The following is a 24,378-nucleotide window of genomic DNA, read 5'->3' as shown; positions in this document are numbered from 1 at the left end:
CATATGTTTACGATGCTCTTAAAACTAAAATAAAGTTGTTAAAAAAAAATGAAGGTATATCAGCAGATATTTCACTCAAATGCTTTAGGGAAAAAGGGGTGTGTTGGTTGCATTCCGCACCAATCCGGGTCTGTATATCATAGATTCGAAACAGGATTTAGAGGGAAGGTTTGTATTTGTGAAATGTCACATGGGGGGAGTAATATATACAGTGGTGTCAGTATACGCCCCCAACTTGGGACCAGATGGCTATTTAAGGGCAGTTCTGATCCACCTGGATTTGCTGAAGGGGTTTGCTGAAGGGGACATTATGCTAATGGGGATCTGAATATGGCCTGCGATCCGCAGAAAGTGAGGAGCTCTAGGATGTATTGAAACCATACAGTGCCATCTAGAAAGTTGAAAGATAAGATGGAGTTTTTAAACTTAATAGATAGCTGGCGAGCTTTACAGGGGGAATCCAGGGGGAATAATTATTACTCGCATGTTCATCTCACCTTTTCTCACATAGATAATATTTGGCTTTCCTCTGCCCTGATAGGTAAGGTTGAGGGAATAGACATCTGAGCTATCGCTCTGTTAGATCATGCTCCACTCTTGCTTGATATCTGAAATAGCAGAGAAGGGGAAGGCTATGGAGGTGGAAACCTTTTCAAATATAAACTATCGGTTAGTCCGGTGGGGGTCAAAATTAGGGAATTCTTTGAGCATAACTTGTCTAACGACATTCAGGAATGTCTATTATAGGATGCCTCTAAGATGGTTGTTGGGGAGAAATTAATCGCAAAACAAAATATGGGATAAGCAAAGGAAGCAATTAGAAATGGACTTAGAAAATAAAATAAAATGGATCATGAGCAAAATGGGAAACAGTGCGGACGTTGCCCTGAGGAAGGAGTATAGAAGAAATAGAGGTCAGTTGGAACTTCTCCGGACCAAACAGGCAGAAAAAGCCCTTCTATATTTGCAACAAAAATATAATGTTAAGGCCAATGAAGCTGATCGCCTATTGGTAGGACAACTGTGGAAAAAATGGGCAGCACAACTGATATTAAGGCTAAAGAATAAACAGGGAGGTAACAGCAACATCCGACATAATGGAAATCTTCACTGATTTTTTTGAGAAGTTGTATGCCTCAGAATCTCCTTGTGCAGACTCACAGATTCCATATTTGCAATTGATTCTGCTACAGAAGCTCACTGTAGGATAAAGAGAAGGGTTGGAGGCAGATATAACACAGCAAGAGGTTTTGGCAGTGTTAGGCTAAGTTTGTATGCAGTACCCTCTGGGACCACTACACACAACTCTGACTACAGTTATAGACAACCCATCCTTTGGTATAAGCTTGTACTACACAGTTTTGGTAGCGTGATGAGGAGCCAGGCTTATCTTAAGAGGGGAAATGTGAGCTGTAGTGGAGTTACACAAAGATTCACAGTTACAGATATTCAAATAACTCTTGTCTGAGGCAGCTGACGTGTGCAACTCCTGCTGGACAGTACGGCTTGACAACGTGAACGTTGTGTTTTGGGCTAGGTTCTTTCCTCGAATCCTCGCTTTGGCGAAATCTGGTGCAGAGAATGAGGACCGCCGTAATACGAAGATGAAAACGATAGCGTGAAACCTGCAAACGTGTGGGACCAGTGGGACCTTTGGACCGGTATTGTCGAGGTCTGCAGATGTGATCCGCAGTGGCGGCGGTGCTCCAGCTGACTGAAGGCTGAATTGGAGCTCCCTGAAAAAACGTGTGAGTAACTGTGTGAGTGAGTCTGTCGTGGTCCCGGTTTCCTTCTTTGGACCTCTAGGCAGCTCCACCGCCCAGGCACCCACACTGTTGTGCTCCCTGCGTACTGCCCCTTCTTTTTTTTTTTTCTTCTTTTTTTTGTAAGTGCAGCGGAAGTGGTCTTCAGTGTTTTACAGGGGTGAGACAGCGACCGTAACCACATTTTGGAAAATAACCGGTTAGGTGAATAATATGGTTAGCCTTCTTCCCCTTATTCCCTCCTTCTCCTGCTGACGGCTCCACCTCGTCTTCGAGCGTTTATTGCTCTTGACACACGGCAGTTGACTGTGGAGGTTTGTAGCCTGTTTGAACCGTGCTGTGTGTGTCTGCCCCGGGATTTAATCCCCTATTTACTGAACTTTGTGGGACACAAGAACATATCACACAGCACCTGAAGGATCCTAGTTGCTGGGGAGACTGTAATCTAACAGGCAGTGTTAACTCCCTTTTTTTCTGCCTCGATTCAGAGACTGTGGGGCTCTCTGTGCCCTTTGATCTGACCAGATTATGGAATATCCTAGGATTGCTGTGGAAACTATGTGTGAGGGGCTGCGGAGCCAACTGGGGACCATCAACCTACCAAGCTGCCTGTTAGCCCCCCCCTCCTGTAAAAAGGCAGCAGGGGAAGCAGGTACCCCCTATACACGCCCAGCCTGTGACTTCTTCCTCTATCTGTTTATTGTCCTCTTCTCTCCCTAGTTGTATGGGGCCCCTTTACAGAAGGTAAGAAAGATGACCCGTCTGTTCATGGCAAACAGGTACCACAATGAACACTTAAGCACGATGATCAGTTTAATCCGGCATTGACCCATAAGGCGATTGTACACTCCTCTGAAAGCCTTTTTACCTCTATAAAAACCTGCAATTTCTAATGAAAATGCTCAGTTGAATACCCCTAAGAGCCAATGAACTTAAAGCCGATTATGGGACAGAGGTAGATGGATCATTACATCACTAAATCGGTCTCAACCAGTATAGAGATTAAACTCCCCAAGGTTTTCAGAGGGAACGCCATGCTGGATCATTCTGCTATGACATCTCAGGACTTCTTTGGAAAACAGACAGAGATTACTGATATCAGCATAATTGAATGTGCCGACAATGGCATGGAATACCATACTGATAACTTGGAAAGTGTGGTACAACAAACTTGCGATGCCTTAAGTCAAGATACCCCTATGGCCCTAACTAACATTATAGATGCAGCAATTAGGCAAAACGTCAATATAATGAGGCATGCGGGGCAAATAAGACCCCTGTGGCACCACAGGACCAAGGGGTTTCTCTGAGGCTGCACCACACACTGAAGGAGGTGGACGATAGGATTAGATTATCAAATCCCACCGACTCGGCCCTGAATGTTGTCCTTAGCTCCTTTGTGGAGTTATACGACAACATTTGGGCTGAATCGAAGAACTCACAAAGACTTTTGGCAGAAGTCAATGACAAGGTTGACTGTATTGGAACTGAATTATTGGCTGAGATGAACTCCAAACTGAACGAAATTGGCTCAGAACTTAACTTCAGAATCCTCTGCGTGGGAGGACCACTGGGGCCAGGCGAACAGAGAATCTCTAAGGTCAACCCGGCCAGCCCTGTTCCTTCAATTGAAATAATTGAGATCTCCGACAGTGCAGATCGAACTGGGCTGGTGGCAGGAGACTCTATGAATGGCAACCATAAGGGGGGTGTGTATGTGTTTCAACTGTTCCTCCTCCTCCTATTATTCCGCTCATTATTGAATCCAATGTCGAGCCTCCTACTACCCAATTGGATAATGCTGTGGTGGAGGATTGTTGGCCCTCCTCCTAAAAACGTTCCCCCTCAAAGTAAATCGAGACTGCCTAGGCACAATTGCCTAACGAAGAGTTTACGCTGTAGATATACTAAAATCCTGCAGAACTCTTTGTTTAGACCTAATTTGGTGGTTATTCCTGAAACTGGCCAAATACCCCCTTGTTTCAACTAAAAACTATGCAGGTGGATTCAGTAATGCAAACTGATTCGACTGTGTTAATTAGTGTCCCAGAAATAAATGTCCCTTTGGTGTGGGATCCGAAGATCGATGTGGGGGTACATATTGTCTCCAATACTAAGCCCCAACTTGATCAGCGTTCAACTGGACCCATGATTAGTGAGCACAAGTTGGCTGAATGGGAATGTGGCCCAGGGAAAACTAAACAAATTGTGATGCCGAATTGACCAACGGAGCCACAGTTGCTCCCAGTTCTGAGTAATCTCAGACAGAGCATTGAGCATTTGGTGCCACCTTATACAAATCGGGCCCTCCCATTCCCCCCAACAATATGGGGATCCTCCCAAGGTTGCTCATCCTCTGTCACTGAACACTCTCCTTGTATAGTGCTGAAACAGCCCCCGGACAGAGGAGTAGGGTAGGGAAAATTCTGAGAAGAGAACATTTCTCTGGCTACCCTTTGCGCTTCTATTTCTACAGGAATAAGAGATTTGGTCGATCGGCTTCACAAACCTCTTAGTCTGTATACCCATTATGGTAAGAATGTTCCTCAAAATGGGGTTCAGGGACCCTCTGTAAATCTTCTCCACAGTGGGCAAAACGGTAATATCCGCTCTTAATAACCACAGGCAAACCCCCTGCTTTAATCTCCATTAAGAGCCTGTTAAATATTGCTGAACCAATCTTCTTGAATAGATTTAACATTCTGACAATCTTTGCAGATATTCCAGCCCTTGTCCTGATCACCTCTACGGATATTGCCAGGGTGGCCTTCCCGGAGAGAGCAATTTGAGATAGAAGTGTCCTATATTTGGAGGCACCCTTAGTTAAGGAACTCATTCTCTCCCAAAGTGGCCCTCTGAGGAACTGTAACGCTCACCTGGTATCCACGGGGACGTCACTCAGCCTGTTCTGACCTCTTAAGACCTCAAACCCTTCCCCTTGAGTCTACTCGACTGGAGACTGGGCCTGAAACACAGGATTGGTAGAGTTTAACTCCTTATTGTCTCTGTGTGCTTGAACCCCTTCTTCCCCGGGGTCCAACCCTTCCCTTTGAACCACAGCTCACCTTGTTTTCTTGGAAAGTGTGCTCTCCATCCTGCTTTCAGCGCAGGGGTGCGTTGATAGATGCGGGTTCGTTGCTGCCTAGTTACTTCACTGGCAAGAGTCCAACAGGTAAATATAATGAGTCTTTTGAACAGTTCTCTAACTTCGTTCCTTTCCTTCCATAGATGATGGCCGGAGTCCGGGGATGGTGACATGCTGCTGAGAAGAGTAGCGCTGAAGGTGAGTGAGAGCGCGATGCGACCCTTTCGTATTTGTATTGAACTGAGTTATTTTTCTGTGTCCTTTAGGTGCCGTGACATTTTCAGCATGGATGCCGGTTATGAAGAAGAAATGCGGTGAGTAAGCGCGGTATGCGGCGCCTCTAGATGCTTCCACGCTAAACTGGAGTGTCTTTTCCCTCTTGCAGATGGATGAGAAGTTCCGGAGACAGAGTTCCCCCAGAGCGGCTGGAATGCAGGTAAGCATTTAAAGCTCGTGCAGTCTTTAAAAATAAGCAAAGATTTGCTGAATGATTACTAATGCCTTTTTCTCTGTTCTGTTCCCTTTTCCTCAGGAAGCGGCGTGCCGGGATGGGAATGACACCGCAGAACAGAAGGAGCGATGAATGATGGGCAGAAGCGCCGCAAGGTAAGGCTGTTCCTAATGGTGTTCTTGTTCTTGCAGGAGCTGAGCGCAGAAGAAAGATGCAGGCCTACTGGAGACCGATCCGAACACGGTGAGTGTCATGCTGCAGGTGCAAAAAACGCAAAGCATGTTTCTCAGCCTGGGCGTGGCTTAAATAGTCTCTGGGTATCCCAGGTGTCTTCTGGGCTGAACCACACCCAAAAGACTAGACTGCACATGCAGTTCTGGGAACCGAAATATGTAGGGGCATCCATCTTGTCCCTATCAATGCACTACAAGTCCAATCCCCAATGTTATCCTATGGGAGTGAGTGAGTCTGGTGCCACAAGTGCCAAGTCTGACTCCAAGTGGGTCTTTGGAGGGAGGGAGAGGCCCTTGAGGGCCATGTAGGTGATTGTGAACCTGGCTCCAGCCTGACATCTTGGAGGGCTGGGGACATGAGGGGCAGGAATCATAACAGGAACCTGGGTTTTGAGACTGAATCGAGAACATCCTTGGAGTCAGTGATCTCTGATCCTTTACCCGCTCCACATAAGGTGAACTTCCCGTTACGGCGGCCGCTAGACAACGAGGGGCGGGTTCAGTTGGGTAATTTGGCACAGAAACAGGGCACTGATATGGACTGGGCCGCAATTATCTCAACCCTATGGCAAACACTTGTGCCATAAGCAGACTTCTCAACCCACAGGCGGCCACGGTAAGATCGATTTAATTCTAAAATCCTGGAACACCAGAGGAAACCAACATCTATTCTGCAACCCTGCTTGTTTGCGCGAATTGAGAGAATCCAATGTTGTGTGTCTCCAGGAGACATGGATGACCTCTACCCCCTGCTTGGATGGCTGTCGGATATATGATCGGGTGGCCATCCAGGGAATGGGGGGCCGGCAAGCCGGGGGCCTTTTTATAGCAGTGGCTAATGGTATGGGTTTTGGGGGATCAGACTTGTTGGGCCTGCCTGTTGGAGCAATGGGGGTTGACATCTTAATTGGTGACGGTGCCCTGAGGCTACTGATTGTTAATGTCTATTGGCACAATGGAATGTTGGCAGTGGACGTATTTGTAGAAAGTGTGTGCTGAGTAATAACTGCATGGATAATGAGAAGGGTCGAATTCTGGTTGTTGGAGACCTGAATGCGGACTGTCAATTTGAATATCCCCCATGGGAATTTGGTAAAATGGGGTCTAACCTAGTGGGCAAATCTCTGAAAAAACAACAAGACATTATTTGGTATATGGAATTGGGCAATTTGGGTCTATTACCCATGGTGGGATCTGATAAACAACTACCAAAGGAATCGGCCTGGCACACCTGGGGGTGTGGCAAGAGTTCCTCTTTGTTGGATTATATTTTTCTTGATGATTTCCTAAGGAACAGATGGACCGCGTTTATGGTTGTCTTTAATGACTGGAGTGACCATGCCATATTAACCGCCCACTTTAACCAGCTGCCCATTACTGTGAAACTTAATTTGCACTTACAGGTCGCAGTAAGTAACGTGGGCAACTCTTGTCAGATGGACCCCTAAAACATTGATGCCCTAAATCAGAAACTGAGGGCCCAACTGAATGCCTCCACTCTGGAATGGAAGCTAAGTAATTTCCATTTCAATGGACCGATGTCCTTGATTAATGGTGCGATTAGGGACATTGTATTATGCCCTAATAGACCGGTATGTAAACCCCAGCATTCTCATTCCTACAACTGAGGAACTGTCTAAAACCCATATGAGAAAAGAAATCAGAAGAATTAAAAACTCTGACACTGGAGAGCGCTTTCAGACCGCTATGATGAGACAGATCAAGCAAAAATATAAAAATGTCTGTAAAACCATAAAACACCAACTATCACAGTGAGATGCAGAAACTATGATGCTGATATTAAACAGGGCTAACTTGCGTTGCTTTTGGAAAATTGTGAACGGCCAAGACTGCATTTATGCCACCTCACAATTAAATCCAATATCAGAGAAAGAGTGGTTAGCATTCTATGGGGATAGATTTGGGCCCAAATCATCTCTCAGCAGGCTTATACCAATTGATTACTCTGCTTATGACCCTAGTGACACCTGGGTACCTACCCTGGAGATCGATACAATTAGGGATCTGATTACAAAGTGCAAATAATTGCGCGCTCCGGGACCTAATGGCCTCACTAACAATACTTTTAAATCAGACCCTAACTTGTGGGCTAACCTTCTCTACTGAGAATTTAAAGACATATTGGCTTCCGCGGTATGGCCTCTATCTTGGTCCACAGCAAACGTTATCCCAATTTTCAAGTGTGGCAGCAGGTCTGAGCCTAAGCACTACTGACCAATTTCTTTGATTGATGAGGATTGTAAAATCTTCTCAGCCTTCTTGCTGCTAAGTCTTGAAGATTGGGTAAAACACTCCCACCCTTTAAGTATCTTCCAGACTGGATTCCGTAAGGGCCATTCGACAAACGTCAATGGCCTAGTAGTAAAATGCATCCAGGTGTCGGCATGGAAGAGAGAGACCAACTGCACTTATATGGCATCTGTCGATCTTTCCGCAGCCTTTGATTGTGTTTACCGAAACAAAATATGGAAGAAATTAGCATCTTGGGGCTTGGCTAGGGGTCTGTTAACACTATCGGAAGGTGTTTATAGGAACGCTCGTATCCATATTCGAATCAATCAGCAGGGTGAGATGTCAACCAGATTACAAACGCTCTCTGGTGTGAGACAGGGCTGTGTACTGGCGCTATGGATCTTTAATCAGTACCTTTCGGATGTGGCACAATGCTTAATGAAGGATGGACTTCTCAGGGACTTCTCGCCCCGAGTGTAGGCCTATCAAAAATGATTTGGTTAGCCTACGCAGATGATTTCCTGTTGTTTGATTCCACCAGAGTGGGTCTTCAACGTCTGCTGGCTTCCTTTGCAACATACGCTAAGGATAATGGTTTGATTATTAATCTGAACAAAACCAAAATCCTAGCATTCACGAAGCCTGATCCCAAGAAATTGCGACCAACATGGTCTCTGGAGGGTTCCAGGATAGGCATGTCCCCCAGCGTGACAAATCTGGGCTATCATGTGGATGCTTACAAGGGGGGAATGGAGCACAGCTGGTAATTTTAGCAACCAAAGCTAAACTATTGGGAACCCAAATGTTGAAGATTGACTGCAAATTTGGGAAATTCTCGATAAAAACTGCGCTTATGTTTTTTGAAGGGAAGGTGGTCCCTAAATTGACTTATGGTTTGGAACTGTGCTCAGAAACTGTTATGCATAAGCTGTATCTGATAATTCTGTGTTCTTTTTTATGTCTAAAATTGTTTGTAAAGGTTTGTAAAAACCATATACAAATTAAAAAAAATATTCTTAATCAGACAAATACTTTTGGATCCTCCAAGAAGAGTCATACAATTCAATAAGCTAAGCCAAAGTCAATGGGCAAATGTCTTGTATAGGATGAAGCACTTCTGGTAAGTAAATGTCTTTGCACAAGTTCTTAGGAGTCTTTGATGAAAAGAAGAATCAAATGTAGGGTCACAAGCTGATTAAAATTGTGCGTTGTAGAAGTTTCAAGCAACTCTATAGTAAGAGATAAGTTCTCTTCGACTTGTTTGACAGTACCTTAGAAATGAAGAAAAGATTCAGATGATGACTTCTGTTCCTGTGCAGCTCTGCTGATCTCACTGTTCATGGGCCTCAGTCGTGGGGACGAGGGAGGAGGTCGGGGGACAACTGCAATGCACTGGGACGGTCAAACCTTGCAACAGGCAAGCTTCACTTTCAGTGGCTGTTCAGTGGTTCAGCTCCTTGCGTCTACCGCAAATAGCAGCACCGCGGTTCCTGACTGTCGAGATGGACTTTCCTTGCTTCTGGGATCCCGCAATCTGTTGAGGGGGCTCAGGCTTGGTCAGTCCTGCTTCTTGGGAGTCTGGAGGATCTTCCAAAAGCTCTAGGCCAGCTTAAAAGCAACGCACACAATCTGGTGTTCCTCTCCCTCGCTATACGGTTTCCAGCAGCAACTCTGTGGAAATTCAACCAACATCCGAGATGGATGTCCAGGTGGCTTACTTTGGAGTTGTTTGGTCCCACCAACTCACTTCCTGCCTACCCCAGACACTCTGGAGCCAGAGGCGGGTTTCACTTGGAAACCCTGCCAAAGGCGAATTGAACAAAGAGATCAAACCTGGTTTGGCGCGCAGAGAAAATCTGTAGAAGGACCTTTCCACAAAGAAATGGTGAAAGAAAAAGATGGGGTGCCATTTTGACAAAGATGACTCCCGCGGTTGCTTTACAGCAGCTGTGAACTCAGGCCACGGTAAATGCAAACCATGGTAGTTTTAATGAAACCACTGCCACCAGCCATTCAATGAGAAAAGGGTAACATAAAAAATGTTACATGAGAAACTAGACCAAGGGGATACTAGGTAACCCCTCCAGCACTCTATTGTAAGATAGTGTGTGCTGGCTCTAGTAAGTTACAATGGTAAGTAAAGTCAATTTCACTTTACTGATCTGGGAAACAGTAGTTTATCCCAGAGAAGGTATTTAAACCTTTGGAAAATCTGGAAGACTGAAGGTGCTGTGTGACACAATGTAAAAGATGATGCCTATGGAGTTTGTCAGACTCCACAACCAAAAGAAAAACAGAGGTAAAATTCACATTAAAATACATGAGAGAGTGGGAAAAAGGGTCACACTCTCTCCAGGTTAAATAAATCAAGTCCGCGAAATCCAGCAAAGTTGCTGGGGGTCTCTAAGGTGGAGGGAATTAGCACATTTCTGAGAATTCTCCCTAACAGGCAGTAATCACATCATTGCCTCTTAATAAAGCCCCTGGCCCTGATGTGTATACAGCATTTTCCTATACGACATATAGGATGAAGTCAGCCCCTAAATGAATCTCCATTTTCAACGCTTACAAGATGAGTGGAAGTATTACTGCGACAATGGAAGAAGCAAAGATACTATTTTATGCTAAACCCAATAAAGTCCCTATGCTATGCAGATATTGCTCCCAATTGTGCTTATTAATATAGACGCAAAGATATTCACAAAAATATTAGCAAATAGAAGAGAAAATATTCCCCCCAAATTGAAAGACCTCAATCCTTCGTGTTTCATTAAAAATCGGCAAACGTTTGGTAACATTGTCATCTGATTGAAAAAGTAAAAAATAAAGGTAACTGCTTTGATGTTAGCATTAGACCCGGAAAAGGCGTTTGACCTGGTCGGAATGGTCATTTTTATTCATACAATGGAGCATATGGGTTTTGGATCTAACTATATGCAATGAGACGTCCTAGTACAGCAAAAACAGATAACAACTTTCCCATCTCGATTCCCTCCAACATTCTGGAACCTGCAATTTAAACCAGGACTAGAACAGGGGGTGTACACTAGGTGAGTAGTGGCGGGCTGCACTAAATTGAGGGATATGTTACAGGGACAAGAAATCAAAACATTTGAATAATGTAAACAACAGTTTGGATTAAGAAAAAGAGAGAGATTATGATACCTACAACTACGTCACTGGCTGGCAAACCCGATTCAAAGCAGCCGCAAACTGAGAGTTAACCATATATTTTTTTTTTTTTTACTTTTATTTATTCAGCTTGGTAACACAGGTACAGGTGAGCAGCAATAAAGCATACAAAATCAGCGCAGTTCAACCGGTACAATACACATAAACCGTGTAAACGGAGCAACTAAAGGAGAAACAAAAAACATCAGCATATGTACATGGTGGGACACATGGGAAGTCGGAACATAAGCAAATGGAACAACAAAAAAGAAAGAAAAAGGAATAAAGGATCGCAGAGGGACGAGCTAGGCGAGGTTGACTGGGGACATTGGACCTGAGTCAGAGTCAGTGGGAGACATGAATGAGCGAAACTTCAACCAGATATCTCTAGGTCTGGAGTGGCAGGGCTGCTGTATCGCCCAGGATTCTTCTGTGTCGGATGCCCACGTCACTGCCCTGAGCCACTGTGCATGGGTAGGGGTGGTAGGCCTAAGCCAGCAGAGCAGAATTGTGCGGACAGCAAGTAACATGCAGAGGCCCGCGAGCTTCCTGGAGTCTCTGTGAAGCTCGGGGAAGTCATGAAACAGGCATTTCATTGGAGATAGAGGAATGGGGGATTCAAGGATAGATGACATAGTGGAGCATACCGAGGACCAGAATTGTGCAAGTTGGGGACACGACCATACCATGTGGATATAATCAGCGTCATCGGATCCACACCGAGGGCACCTAGGGGAAGAGTCACCCGAAATGCGGTGTAACCTGGACGGGGTGTAGTGATACCTGTGAAGCACCTTAAATTGGATTAATTTGAATCGGGAGTTGAAGGAGACACCCTGGGTACGTGAACACATATGGGCCCAGCGCTCATTGGTCACCTCGAGGCCGAGATCGGACTCCCAGGAGCAGCGTAGTTTCGAAAAGGAGGGGGGCGATCTGGTTTGAAGCAGTGTGTATAGTCTTGAGATTTTGCCCCTTAAGGGGGTGGGTGAGGTAAGTTCGGTGATTGCAGGCTCATCGGGAGGCAGAGCTGGGAAGCATGTGTATTTGTGCTTAAGCACTCTGCGGAGGGACGAGTATTGGAGCCAAACAGAGGGTCTCCCCCTAAGGGATGCCGGGAGGTCAGGCCACTCAATGAAATTACCCTGCTCGAATATGTCGCGCAACAATTCGTAACCCGCATCAGCCCAAGAGCGAACCACAGAGGGTGGAACTCGTGGGACTTCCGGGAGGAAATTCCAAATTGGGAGGTTACTGTGGAAGGGATGGGTGGTGCCCAGTATCTGCCAGGATTTGGATAAGGCCAGGGATGTACATGCCACTGGGTCCAATGAGTGTAGTCTTGTTGGCATAGGCGTGATCACAAGGGACCGAATGTCACGATCACTGACTGATAGTTTCTCTAGCCTGACGTGGGGAGAAGGGTCCAGGGTGTTAAACCAGTGTGCGGTATGCTGGAGCTGCGCCGCCAGCCAGTACCTAAGGAAGTCCGGTGCTCCAAAGCCGCCCGCATCCATGGGGGTGGAGAGGGTCTTGAGTTTAAGGCGGACTGCGCCTGAATGCCAGAGGAAGGTGTTTAGAGTACGTGTCAGCGCCTGAAAGAAGTCTGTTCCCGGCCACAGCGGAACATTGGCAAATCTATATAGTAGTTGGGGGGAGTACCACCATCTTCAGAACCCCTATCCTGCCCGCCAGTGAGATCGGGAGTTTATTCCAACCCTGTATTTTAATTGCAAGATTAACAAGGTATGCCTGATAGTTTTCCTCCAGGATCCGTTCGGCGTGCCTGGAAACCACTACGCATAAATAGGTGAATTTAGATCGGGCCCAAGAGAATCCCATGGTATCGGGAGGTGGGAGTGTACTGGGAGTAAGCGGGAAGAGGGTTGATTTGGAGCAGTTCACCGTGAGACCGGAGATACGTCCAAATAGTGCAATATCTTCCAATATTGGGGCCAGGTTAACTTCGGGGAAACGAATATAGAGGAGAGCATCGTCGGCGTATAGGGAGACTATATCCGACGAGCCGGCTGTACGCAATCCCCTATGAGAATGGTTCTGGCGCAGCATGTCGGCAAACGGCTCCATTGCCACCGCAAAGATTAGGGGCGAGAAGGGGCAACCCTGTCTAGTGCCCTTGGCAATGTGGAAAAGGGGGGAACAACGGCCCTCGGTACAGACCCTGGCCACGGGATTGGAGTACAGTAGCTTGATCCAGGAGACGAAGGTGGGACCAAATTTGCATTTGTCGAGTACCCGCCAAAGATAACTCCACGAGACCGAATCAAAAGCCTTCTGCATGTCAAGAGTCGCGGCCACTGCGTGTACACCTGGGCTTACTCTACTAATTATATTGAAAAGGCGTCTCAAATTTAGAGCGGTAGACCGGCTCGGGATGAATCCCGACTGGTCCGGGTGAATGATATGTGGCATGAAGGGGATAAGGCGTAGAGCGAGTGACTTAGCATAAATCTTGACATCACAGTTGATCAATGAGAGCGGCCGGTAGGAGCCACATAGAGTGGAGGGTTTGTTAGGTTTTAGCAGGACTGTGATGGTGGCCTCGCGGAGTGAGGGGGGGAACTGACCTGCCTCCACAGACTCGTCCCAGAGTGCTGTCAGGTGAGGGAGTAGGTGTGATTTTAAGTGTTTGTAAAACTCGATTGGTAAACCGTCTGATCCCGGGGATTTGCCCGAGGATAGGAAGTCGATGGCCTCCGAGAACTCCTCAGGAGTGAGTGGGCTCTCGAGGGACCCGATGGTATCGGGGGAGAGGGTCGAGAGAGGGAGCTTATCAAGGTAAGCATCTATTTCCGCCATAGTGGCGTTGTCTGAGTGTGCATATAAGGACCGATAGAAGGAAAGGAATTCGGCATTGACATCTCCAGGGAGGGTGGCCAGGGATCTGTCAGGTCTCTCAATCCCGGGAATAGATGGGGCACCGAACTCACGTCGGAGGAGTCTGGCTAGGAGGCGACCTGGACGCTCGCCCTCACCATATTTCCTCGCCCGGCCGGGGTTGTCGAGAAACTTCAGCTCGCGGTCGGCGAGCGAGCGAAAGGTGTCCAATTCCTGGCCAATTAACGCCAGGATTTCCGGGGTTGGGTCTAGAGCGTACTGGGCCTCCAGCCCAGATAATGTGGCCTCGCTTCCAGCAATTTCCCTGCGAATCATTTTGAGGATACCATTTTCCTTGGAAAGGGCAATGCCTCTGATGTAGACCTTAAAGGATTCCCATAGGGTGGCCTGAGTAGACACGGAGTTAGTATTGATCACGAAGAATTCCTCGATTGCCGATCCCAATTCCGAGCTGTAGACCGGGTCGAGGAGGGAAAGTGGTTTCATTCTCCAGTGTCTGGTCTGGTCCCGGTCCAGGCCCCAACTTAGGGTGACAGTCACCGGGGAGTGGTCCGATAGAGTCCTAGGCAGGATAGCCATGCCAGACACGGTCTTCAACAGCTCGTCAGATAGTAGCCATCTATCAATCCGGGAAAAAGAGTCATGAACAGAGGAATAAAAGGAGTAGGAGCGGGAATTGGGGTAGAGGAACCTCCAAGCATCGAATAGGGCTAAGCGAGGAAGGGAGGAGAGTGTGGTGTATGCAGCTCTGGAAAGTTGACGGGGTCTGGAACCAGACCTATCAAGATCCACGTCGAATATCGTATTGAAGTCGCCTCCCCAGAGAATCGGTATCAGGGGGAAGCCATCCAGGAGAGTTATGAGATGTATGTAAAAGTCGGGGTCGTCGATGTTAGGACCGTATATATTTAACAGAATAACTTCCCTATTCTGTAGGGTGCCATGGAGAAGCACGTACCTGCCCAGGGGGTCAATTATCGTAGTAGTAGGGACATATCTAAGGCTCCTATGAATAAGAGTCATGACCCCGCGGCTCTGGGTAGAATAGGAGGTGAAGTACCTTTGTGGGCCCCATGTTTTGGCAAATTTGTCACAATACTCTGCGCATGCATGTGTCTCCTGAAGGAACAGAATTTTAGTCCCATGACGTTCAGCCTGGAGTTGTAATAACCTCATTTTCTTGTAATTACCTAGCACTCGTACGTTCCAGCTCATAAATGTCAAAGCTTCCTCACCCAACCCTCCTGCGGTAGTCATTGAGGAATACAGGTGGATGGAAATGTGCCCCCCATGGTCGGCGTCCAGTGCAGGTAGGTCTGTATCGCCGCCGGGACCGTGATGCTTCGATCTCAACCTTCTCTGCGAACACCAAGCTTTTTTCAACGTATAACCCCATTCCCCCCTCCCCCTCCCACGTCCCTCTCCCAAACAGAGGGATGAGAACCCTATAACCCAACAACCAAAACCAGAACAGTGGCATCAACGCCTGGGGGGCCTGTGAGGTGGCCTGGCGGTGATGCTCCGAACCATGTGGCAATATATTAGGATAACCAAAATGCCCAGTACTGATATCAATTCCCATCTAAGGGGGGTCCCACGGAGGGAGGGGCAGGCATAGGAACCCTATGACAAAGCAATTTAACGGGGTTAACCCGGTTACGTAACGTTAGGAGAATGAGCAGGAAGCAATAACAGAAGCGAGAAAAAAATCAACAGAGATCACAATATTGTCTTGTATAGGTGCGAACAGGTGGTCTCGTGGGGACCACATTAGGTAATACAGGATACCAGAAGAACAGGTGAGTATTGAGGCGGGATATAAGGACACCCGCAGCGCAAATGTCTTAAACTGTGGTGGACCAGTAGTAGCGTCTGCTGCAGGGGCCTTTCAGCCGGGGAAGCGTTCATCTATGAACTTGGAGGCCTTCTCGGGTAGCGTGAAGAAGTAGACGCGGTTTGCATGTTCGATGCGCAGCTTAGCGGGGTATAACATGGAATATTTCACCTGGAGATCGCGTAGTCTTCTCTTCACCGCCAGGAAAGTCTTGCGTTCCCGCTGAACGGCCACCGAGAAGTCCGGATATAGGTGAATCCTGGCCGCGCCCAAGAGAAGGTCTCCCGTGGCCCTCGCCGCCCTAAGGAGGGCATCACGGTCCCGAAAGTTCAGCACCCTGGCTATGATCGGGCGTGGGGGTGCGCCAGGTTTGGGTTTCGCCGTGAGTGATCGGTGGGCTCTCGCGATCGCGAACTGCGGGGAGAGTTTTGGGGAGTCAAGGAGCTGGAGCAACATACCCTCCACATAGTCTTCCATAGGTACCTGTATACCGTCCTCTGGCACCCCGATGATGCAAAGGTTGTTGCGCCTCGAGCGAGACTCCAGGTCCTCGTTCCTCTTCTCCACCTCGGTGACACGGGTGGATAATATGGAGACCTCTGCCCGGAGGGAACCAAGGCCGTCTTCGGCGGAGCTCACACGCTCCTCAATCTTGGTCACACGGCCATCAGTTCTCTCCATATGCGCTTTAATGGAGGATATCATACCGTTCATGTCATCCAGTTTGCTATGAATCGTGGTGAAGCCCTCACGGATAAACTCCATCATCTTCTGGGAATCGGATGGTTCCGGCACTGGAGAGGGGGAAGAGTCCTGCGTAGATGTCTCCGCTCCGGGGCCCGTCGAGGCTTTAGCGAAGATATTGATGGAGGATTGTTTCTTGCCGGTACGTGTCGACATGTCGCTGGAGGGGGAGATAGGATGAAGCCCCGGAGACCAAACAGGAGAGTGGATATGGTGGCCTGAGCTGGCTCCAGAGTCGCGCAGGCAGTGTCTGAGCAGAGGCCGAGCCGAGCGCCCGGGCGGAAGAAGTATGGCGTCTCCGACGGAGGCACACCGGGGCAATCAAGTCAGGAGCGAGTTAACCGAGTGAGGGCCCAGGAAGTTCTCAGGAAACTCCGCTGGGGATCCGGGCCCCGGGGACCATTAGCAGCCGGAGAGATGTGAGGAGCCGGTGTCGCAGATGTTGAGGTGGTATAGGGGAACAACCCCGTATGAGGCCGTAGGGCGGGAGGCTCTCGGCGCAGGACGCCGGAGGCAGGTGGCCCGAGCCAGTCGCAGTCTTAGGCCCAACAGCTGGGAGGGACGGTTGTCTCTCTGACCGTGACGGAGGTGGACAGGCCGACTGCTAGCCCCAGGTGGCTGAAAGCGGGAGGGGGAAGCTAGCCTCCAAAATCCGGGAGAAGGAGAGCAGGGTCCGCTGCAGTGTAGTGGGTGCGAAGGATATCGGGCCAGGGCCACTCACCATCCGGGGTAGGATCAACGTACACTCGGGTCTCGGGCAGCACACCGCCCAGGATGGGGCAGCGGAGCAGGCGCTCTGGAGTCCGGTGTGGTGGGTCAGGCCGGAGCGAGTCACGCAAGTCGAGCGGGGTGCCCCTCCCCCACACAGTAGGCCGCAAGCCGCGGAACTCGGGCGGGAACATCTGGAGCCGAGCTCGGAGCCCGGAGGGCAACCGCCTCCGCTCTTCCCGCGGCGGGCTGTAACTCCGCAGCAGAAGCGGCACGGCGGGCGAAACTCGCGTGGTAGATTCCCAGGCCAGTCAGCGACCCACGCCGGGGGTCAGCTATACGCCGTACCGGGGCAAGCAGGAGATTTTACAGCAGGAAGGTGCCAAACGGGTCGGAGCAGTGAATCAGGCGGCCATCTTCGTCGTGCGCAACAGCGCCCCCAGAGTTAACCATATTTGACAAATATATCACCACAAATTCAGGAGAAAAAATCTAATTTTCAGCTTTATATGAAATATTTTCTGATATACCTACACAACCTGACTGTGCTTTTATGATAAAATGGTTGAAAAGACTAGTGCATCCTATTTCAGATACACAATGGGTGCGATTTTGGGTGAATATAACTTACCTAACAATACCAATCCAAATTAGGGAAATGTGGATTAAAGTTATGGTTCAATGGCATTATACCCCCACAATGTTACATGGCTTTTGTCCTACTATTTCTCAGGTTTGCTGGAGAGGTTGTGGGGAAATCGGAGACTGGGTTCATGTGTGGTGGTTATTTAAAGGTATAAAAGCATTTTGGTCCACAGTGAACAAGAGAATGAAGGACATATTTGGATCTCATATTAAAAGGACTATCAAAGAGTGTGTATTAGTGATGTGGGAATAAGACATTGAGAAGATGGCAAAGCCCCAATGGAAAGCATATGTAATTTTTAATATTGCATTGCTCTTAGTAGTGGCCCAAAGATGGAAGCATCCGAACGCACCGGTGGAGCAAGGCTGGATATTAAAAGTATGTAACATTTTATTCTTGGAATGGGTTACCTACACGATTCAAGGGAATCATACCTGTTCCAGTGCAGACTGGTGATCTGTCCTCATCTTTCTTCACAATAACTTTCAGGTCAACAAAGACTATGTATACTGGCAAATTTGTTAAATTTCTTTATAGATGGGGAATGTGGAGGGTTGGGATGAACGGGCGGATTGGGTTCAAGGGAATATTTATAATTGAACATCATTCCCTGCTTGGTAGTAATTTATCAAAAAGTGTGTAGTCTCAGAATGTTTTAACCGAGTAACTTCGTACCTTGTATATGATTAGACATGTTAAATGAGTGGTACTTGTAGGGCCTGTCCCTCCACATAAGGTTTCAGTTTAGTCTACGATACCAAATCACCACAATATCATCTTTTCAGTGGCAAACCAGTTTCATTTATCACCAGAGTTTCTACAATTTTAATAAAAACGAATTAAACGTTCATTGTTAAAGTGGGTTCAGTTAAAATCTCTGAATTAAACGCAGTGTGTTTGCTCAATGCATCACACAAAACGGCAGGTCATTGCCACATACCTCCAGGGCACTGCTTCTTCTTCACAGTGCACCCCCTACTCTCTGTTGTGTTCGGGCATACAGTCGTTTCTCCAGAAGGTGCCTGCAGTATACGCCGGCTTCGCTCTTCTGTACCTTTTTTGAAGCCACACAGCTTATTCTTCTTTGAGCAGGGACCCCAAGCTCCCCACTCACTCATCTCACATTGTGCTGTTTAACAAAAGAAAAAGGGCATGCTTAGCGAAGGCAACTATTGTATTTTTATTCATGTTGATTGAATAGAAAACTCATTGTCTTAATGTAAAGTCATCATCCTTTTACAACACATCTATACAAAAACATTTCATGTTTATAATATTGAACATGATCTTAAACCCTAAAGGTGTGGAGTTTTCATTCTTATTTAAAATAATAAACCTCTAGGTATTTCTCAAGTAACTTTGATTCTTAAGGCACCATCAACCTCATGCAGCATTAGAACGAAACAGTAATTCAGAGGCTTACTATCAATCTCTTGTGGCCTTAGAATGCAGAAGAGCTTCTCAGAAGCCGGTCATCACCCTCTTGTGGGGTGAGAATGTAGTGCAACCTCTCAGAGGCCTACCATCAGGCTCCTAAGGTTGTAGAATGAAACAGTCTCTCAGTGAGTGGTGGTTTATTATCAGCCTCTAAGCTTTATCAGTGTCTTGAACAGTTTCCACAGGAACACCTCGCGTTCGGGCTTTATCCACAGCTTGAACAGTCTGCTGGGACACTCCCAACCTCTTGGTTTTGTCAGCAGGTTCAACAGTTGTCAGAGTCATAGTTATAGCTGCCTGGCTTTATCAGTTGCTTGAACACTTCACAGGGGAATGCATGAAACATGTTGCCTTTGTCAGTGGTTGAGCAGTTCTCAGAGAATCACATTGCCTCTTGCCTTTGTCAATGACTTGATCAGGTCTCAGAGATATGCCTAGTTTCATGGCTTTGTTAGTGGATTGCACAGTTCTCAAAGGCACACCCAGTATCTTGAATTGCGCAGTTCTGAAGCACACATAACATCCTGTCTTTTTCAGTGGCTTGCACAGTGCTCTGAGGGACCTTGTCCTTTTTAGAAACAACTCCATGATTGAAATTGCCTCTTAAGAGACCCTTTTGGTTGTGGGGGAATGGCTCTTGGAAGAGCCCATCGCCATATGGAAAGGCCATTTTGATACATCTCCAGGCATGGCAAAGGCAGACTGGTGATTCACTGCACGCATTGCAGTAAATCCAGGGTGATCTCAAAATGTGCACATGAACATGGCAAACGTCTGCTACCCTCCATTCCTACCTCCTTATGTAATTGCATTAATTCCACATAGTATTTGGTTGTGCAGAAAAACTGGACACAATCCATGCATCCACAGAGATGCCACACATCACAGGTTCACTCAGAGCTCTGCCAAAAAACACTATTTCGCTTTGTAATTTGTAACTATGTAATTTCAATGTACTATATTATGCAACCATGTAAGCTTAACATATCTTTGTCCTTACGCCATGATACCTCCGGGTCTGGTGCGCGTTACAAATAAATAAACAAACAAACTAGGACATCAAATCTAGATATTAAAGGGAAGCTGTCAATGTTTTGAGGTATTGCTGAAAAGAGCATTAGCTCGCTGAGGTAAAATCTAATACAGCAGAGCATTGTTAAGGATTCCACTTTGCGGATACATAGCAGATAATGTCATGAATCATGTGAATTGATGTGGGATCATTAAGCAGTGCATGAAATTGGATTGACGTTTAACCTAAACTTGAGCCCGTCCCTTAAATATTGCTGGAAATGCAAAATCCTTCTCCACCTGTGGTGTCCCCCAGCCCTCTATCCTCTCCCCTTGGCTCTTTAACATCTACCTTGCTCTGCTTGCATGCCTCATCTCCTCCTTCTCCTCCAACTTCCAGTGTTACGCAGATGACACACAGCTCTTTTTCAAACTTCCTGCGGACTCTCTTGCACCCTCCGTCATCCCTGACTGCCTATCTGCCATCCAGTCCTGGTGCACCTCCAATGATCTCTGCCTCAATGCCTGTAAAACTGAGATCCTTCCCATTGGGACCCATGCTCCCTCCTTCATCACTTCTCCTCCTTGGGCTCTCCCACTGCTCCTTCTTCTGAAGCTAGACACCTTGGAGTCATCTTCGACTCCTCTCTTCTCTTCCTCCCTCACACTCAGGACATTGCCAAGAAGTCCCACTTTCAGCTCTTCCTTCTCAAAGGAATACTCCCTTTTCTCACTTTCCCCCACCGGCTCAGTGTTAACCGAGCACTCTTTTTATCTGGGCTTGACTACTGCAATAGCCTCTTCCTGAATCTACCATCTTCTAATCTGCAACCTCTACAGCTAATCCAGAATAGGGAAACAAGATTTATCCTTGGCGTTAAGCCCAGGGACTGCATCTCTCCTGCACTAAAATGTATTCAATGGTTCACTGTTGCTGCACATATATTGGCTCCTTTGCATCATCCATAAGGCTGTTTGGGCCCAGGCCCCTCACTATCTTTATCTTACTAAATGCTCTCCCTCTAGACCACTACGTTCCTCTGGCACAAACTCTTTCTGTGTAAAGCGTTTTGCTAAACAGAGGGTAGGTGATCGTTCTCTTTCCTCAGCTGGCTCCCTCCTATGGAACAGCCTCCCCCTCCCTATGCGCCTAGAGCAGGACTTTCTTAAATTCCGGAAGCTCCTTAAGACTTTCCTCTTTACCTCCTCCTTCCCTTCTTCTCTCCTCTGCTAATCCCACAGTTGCTGTGATTGGTGCCCGGAGCCCTTATGCATGCTCGGGGCCCCTGACCTCCCACACCCAATCAGCCTAGCTCCTGTCTCCCTTCAGCATTTGCATTGGCACACCCTCCGCCCTGTATGTTCAGGTTCGCACTTACACCTAACGCGGCTCCTGGCCGCATAGCACTGCACAATCGTAGCACCTGCCTCTTTCCTCCATTTACCCTTGTCAACTAATCCAGAATAGGGCTGTAAGAGTTAATCTTTGCCTCAAGCCCTAAAATCTCTCCACTCGCTACCGATTGCCACAAGGATCAAATTCAATACCCTTTGCATCATCCATAAGGCTGTCTGGGGCATAGGACACTACCTGTAAAAGAAGTGCCTCCAATTACGACAAAGTGTTGGCAAGTGCCTACAGATTTTATTTTCCCGCCCATGGTACCACCCGAGATGGTGGCAGGGACAATATTATCATTAGATTTACAAGGACTAGTAGTGTCAGACAAGCGTAGTCCTGATTAGAATAGACCAGGACGGATGTGAGTGCGGGTGCGAGTGGCGCACAGTCCTATGTGTAGACCCGACAGTACAATTGAAGAAAATGACTGATGAGGAGTTATTTGACGACAGTGAGGAAAATGGGGAGATTATTTTGGGAATCTGCATTCCCTGTGATATCATGGTGCAGTATAGGAAGGTACAGTGCCCCCTAATGGCAGTGGTGACCCAGCCATTTTTATTTTTTGAGGAGGACATGCAATGTGTGACAGCACAATTATGGACTGTTAATCCACATGATGTTGGGTTACCGAGAGATGTGACACCAGTACAATTTTACATTGAAGTCAGGTGCTGAGCACAATCATCCAGTATATGGATGATTGGTTGATATGTAGTGAAAAGAATGAATTATGTTACATTACTGCAATGGCTGGCTCACAAAGGGTACACGACAGATAAAAATAAGCTATAATACAGCCAACAGGAAGTACTATACTTGGGACAACTCATTTTTGCAATGGGGAAAAAATATTACCAGATAGGGTGGCGTCAGTACGCACCACCCCTAAGCCCAGTACTGTGAAGGAAATGTAGCAGTTTTTTGGGCTTATGTTATTATTGTAGGGCATAGATCCTAGACTACGCAGTCTACACAAGGCCACTGTTACAATGTCTTGGGGAAGGACAGAGGACTTAAAAGTAAATTAGAATGGACTGACAAAATGACTAGACAATTTGAGGACTTAAGCTATTTGCACGGCCCTTGTTTTAGCAACTCCGGATTATATACAGGAGTTTTATTTATTTTCCCACTCTGAGGAACGGCTCATACATTGACGGAAGGAGACATATTATATGTTGATGGGTCATAAATAATTGACATGGGGACGGGACGGAAGCACACATGGTCGGTAGTGGGGCACGGTAAAGGGGGGGAGAAATAGTGACCAGCCCTGTAGAAAGCAAGACCACAGTTCCATACACAGCAGTGCCCATATTACAACTGGACCATTATTACCTGGGAAACTGATCAGCCCCAGGTTTATATGTCCATATGAGGTGGTGTTCTGTACTCTTCTTGCCGTCAGTATGAAGGAGTTAGATATTGGGTGCATCTCTCGGATGTCCGAAGAGCACCTGAGACAAGGCAAAGCTCAAACAAAAGAGTAAGATAAAGGACGATTTTTTCTTTTTTCTTTCTTTTCTTTTAGCAGTTTTTCATTTTTTATCGTTTTAAAAGAAATCTTTTTTCAATTATTTTGAATGTTCAGTTTTTCTAAGGTCCAGAACCCGGTAGGCCCTGGTGGAAAAGGGGTCTCTCTCACCCCTCATTCCCCCTCTCCCTTTCCCTCTCTCTCCTCTCCCTTCTCTCCTCCCCCCCTCTCATTCTTTCTCTCTTTCTTTCTCTCTCCCTCTCCCTCTCTCTCTTTCCCTCGTTCTCTCCCTTTCTGTCTCTCTCACTCTTTCTCTCGTTCTCTCTCTCTCTCTCTCTTTCTATCTCTCTCTCTCTTTCTTTCTCTCTCTTTCTTTCTTGGTAACCTTTTTTTCTCCTCTCCAGGAATAAGCAAAGATGGCTGACCGACCTCTCTGTTATGTAGGGATAACATTAAGACAAAAAGTAATTTGTTCTAGGAACTTCTAGGAACTATGTATTATATAAAGTATGATATTGTTTTGTATGACACTGGTCGTGGTTGTTGGGATGGATGAAGGTATGTCTGGTATATGGGATGGCCATATAAAGGGGGGATGGACAGTTGGGGGAAAAAAGTGCTAAAATTAATGTCTATAAAAAAGGAAATGCAAAAATGGCTCACTTTTTGCCGGCCACACCTACAAGTTTTCTTAGACAAATGACACGGTAAGTATGAATGTCGTATGATTTTATATAAGGGGATGGGCTTTGACGTCATTTCTGATATCGAGTACCCAGAATCCTCCAATAGCTGGTACTCGGATATGCGCATTGCAGGAAGGAATATAATCAATTAAAGCTGTTACGTGTGTGTACATATCTCGCACACATCAGGGGCTCCTAATGTTTTAGTTCCACATTTTATTTGTATTTATTTATTTGATATTTATAAAGCGTGCAAAGCCCAGAGGCATATAGGCGCTGATGCTTAAGAGATTGGTTACAATCGGTACAGCTACAATAAAGTACATTAGCTTAGGTTAGCTGTGGTTAGGTACACTTCAACCTATACATTACATCAGTTATGGCATCTATGTAGTCAGAAAAAATACTGGGGTGCTATATACTAGTAGTTACGGGCAGTGATTACAAAGGTTAATTGTGGGAGTTACAGGGATGGGTCATTTCTCAATTGTGGTGGCAAAGTGTTCCACAATTTGGCTGCTACTACCGGGAAACTGGACCCACCTGCTTTCTGTCTCTTAAATCTTGGTATTGCGATGAGATTGGCATATGGTGCTCGAGAAGATCTGGTGGATAGCG

At 46.9% G+C, this 24,378-nt stretch overlaps 1 protein-coding gene across 1 annotated transcript in view; it reads right to left on the bottom strand.

The window, feature by feature from the left end:
- RSPO1 (R-spondin 1) overlaps nucleotides 1-24,378 on the bottom strand; it is an 829,344-nt gene that overhangs the window by 92,135 nt on the left and 712,831 nt on the right. Inside the window, exon 6 of the mRNA XM_069622650.1 lies at nucleotides 18,688-18,876. Within this exon, the coding sequence (XP_069478751.1) occupies nucleotides 18,688-18,876 (189 nt within the window). The remainder of the gene's footprint in view (nucleotides 1-18,687; nucleotides 18,877-24,378) is intronic.

This window comes from Ambystoma mexicanum, chromosome 11 (genome assembly GCF_040938575.1).
Source record: "Ambystoma mexicanum isolate Mex_15411 chromosome 11, UKY_AmexF1_1, whole genome shotgun sequence".
In the NCBI taxonomy this organism is placed as follows: Eukaryota; Metazoa; Chordata; class Amphibia; order Caudata; family Ambystomatidae; genus Ambystoma; species Ambystoma mexicanum.
The sequence above is the reverse complement of the archived record's forward strand: the minus strand, read 5'-3'. Positions and strand labels throughout refer to the sequence as shown.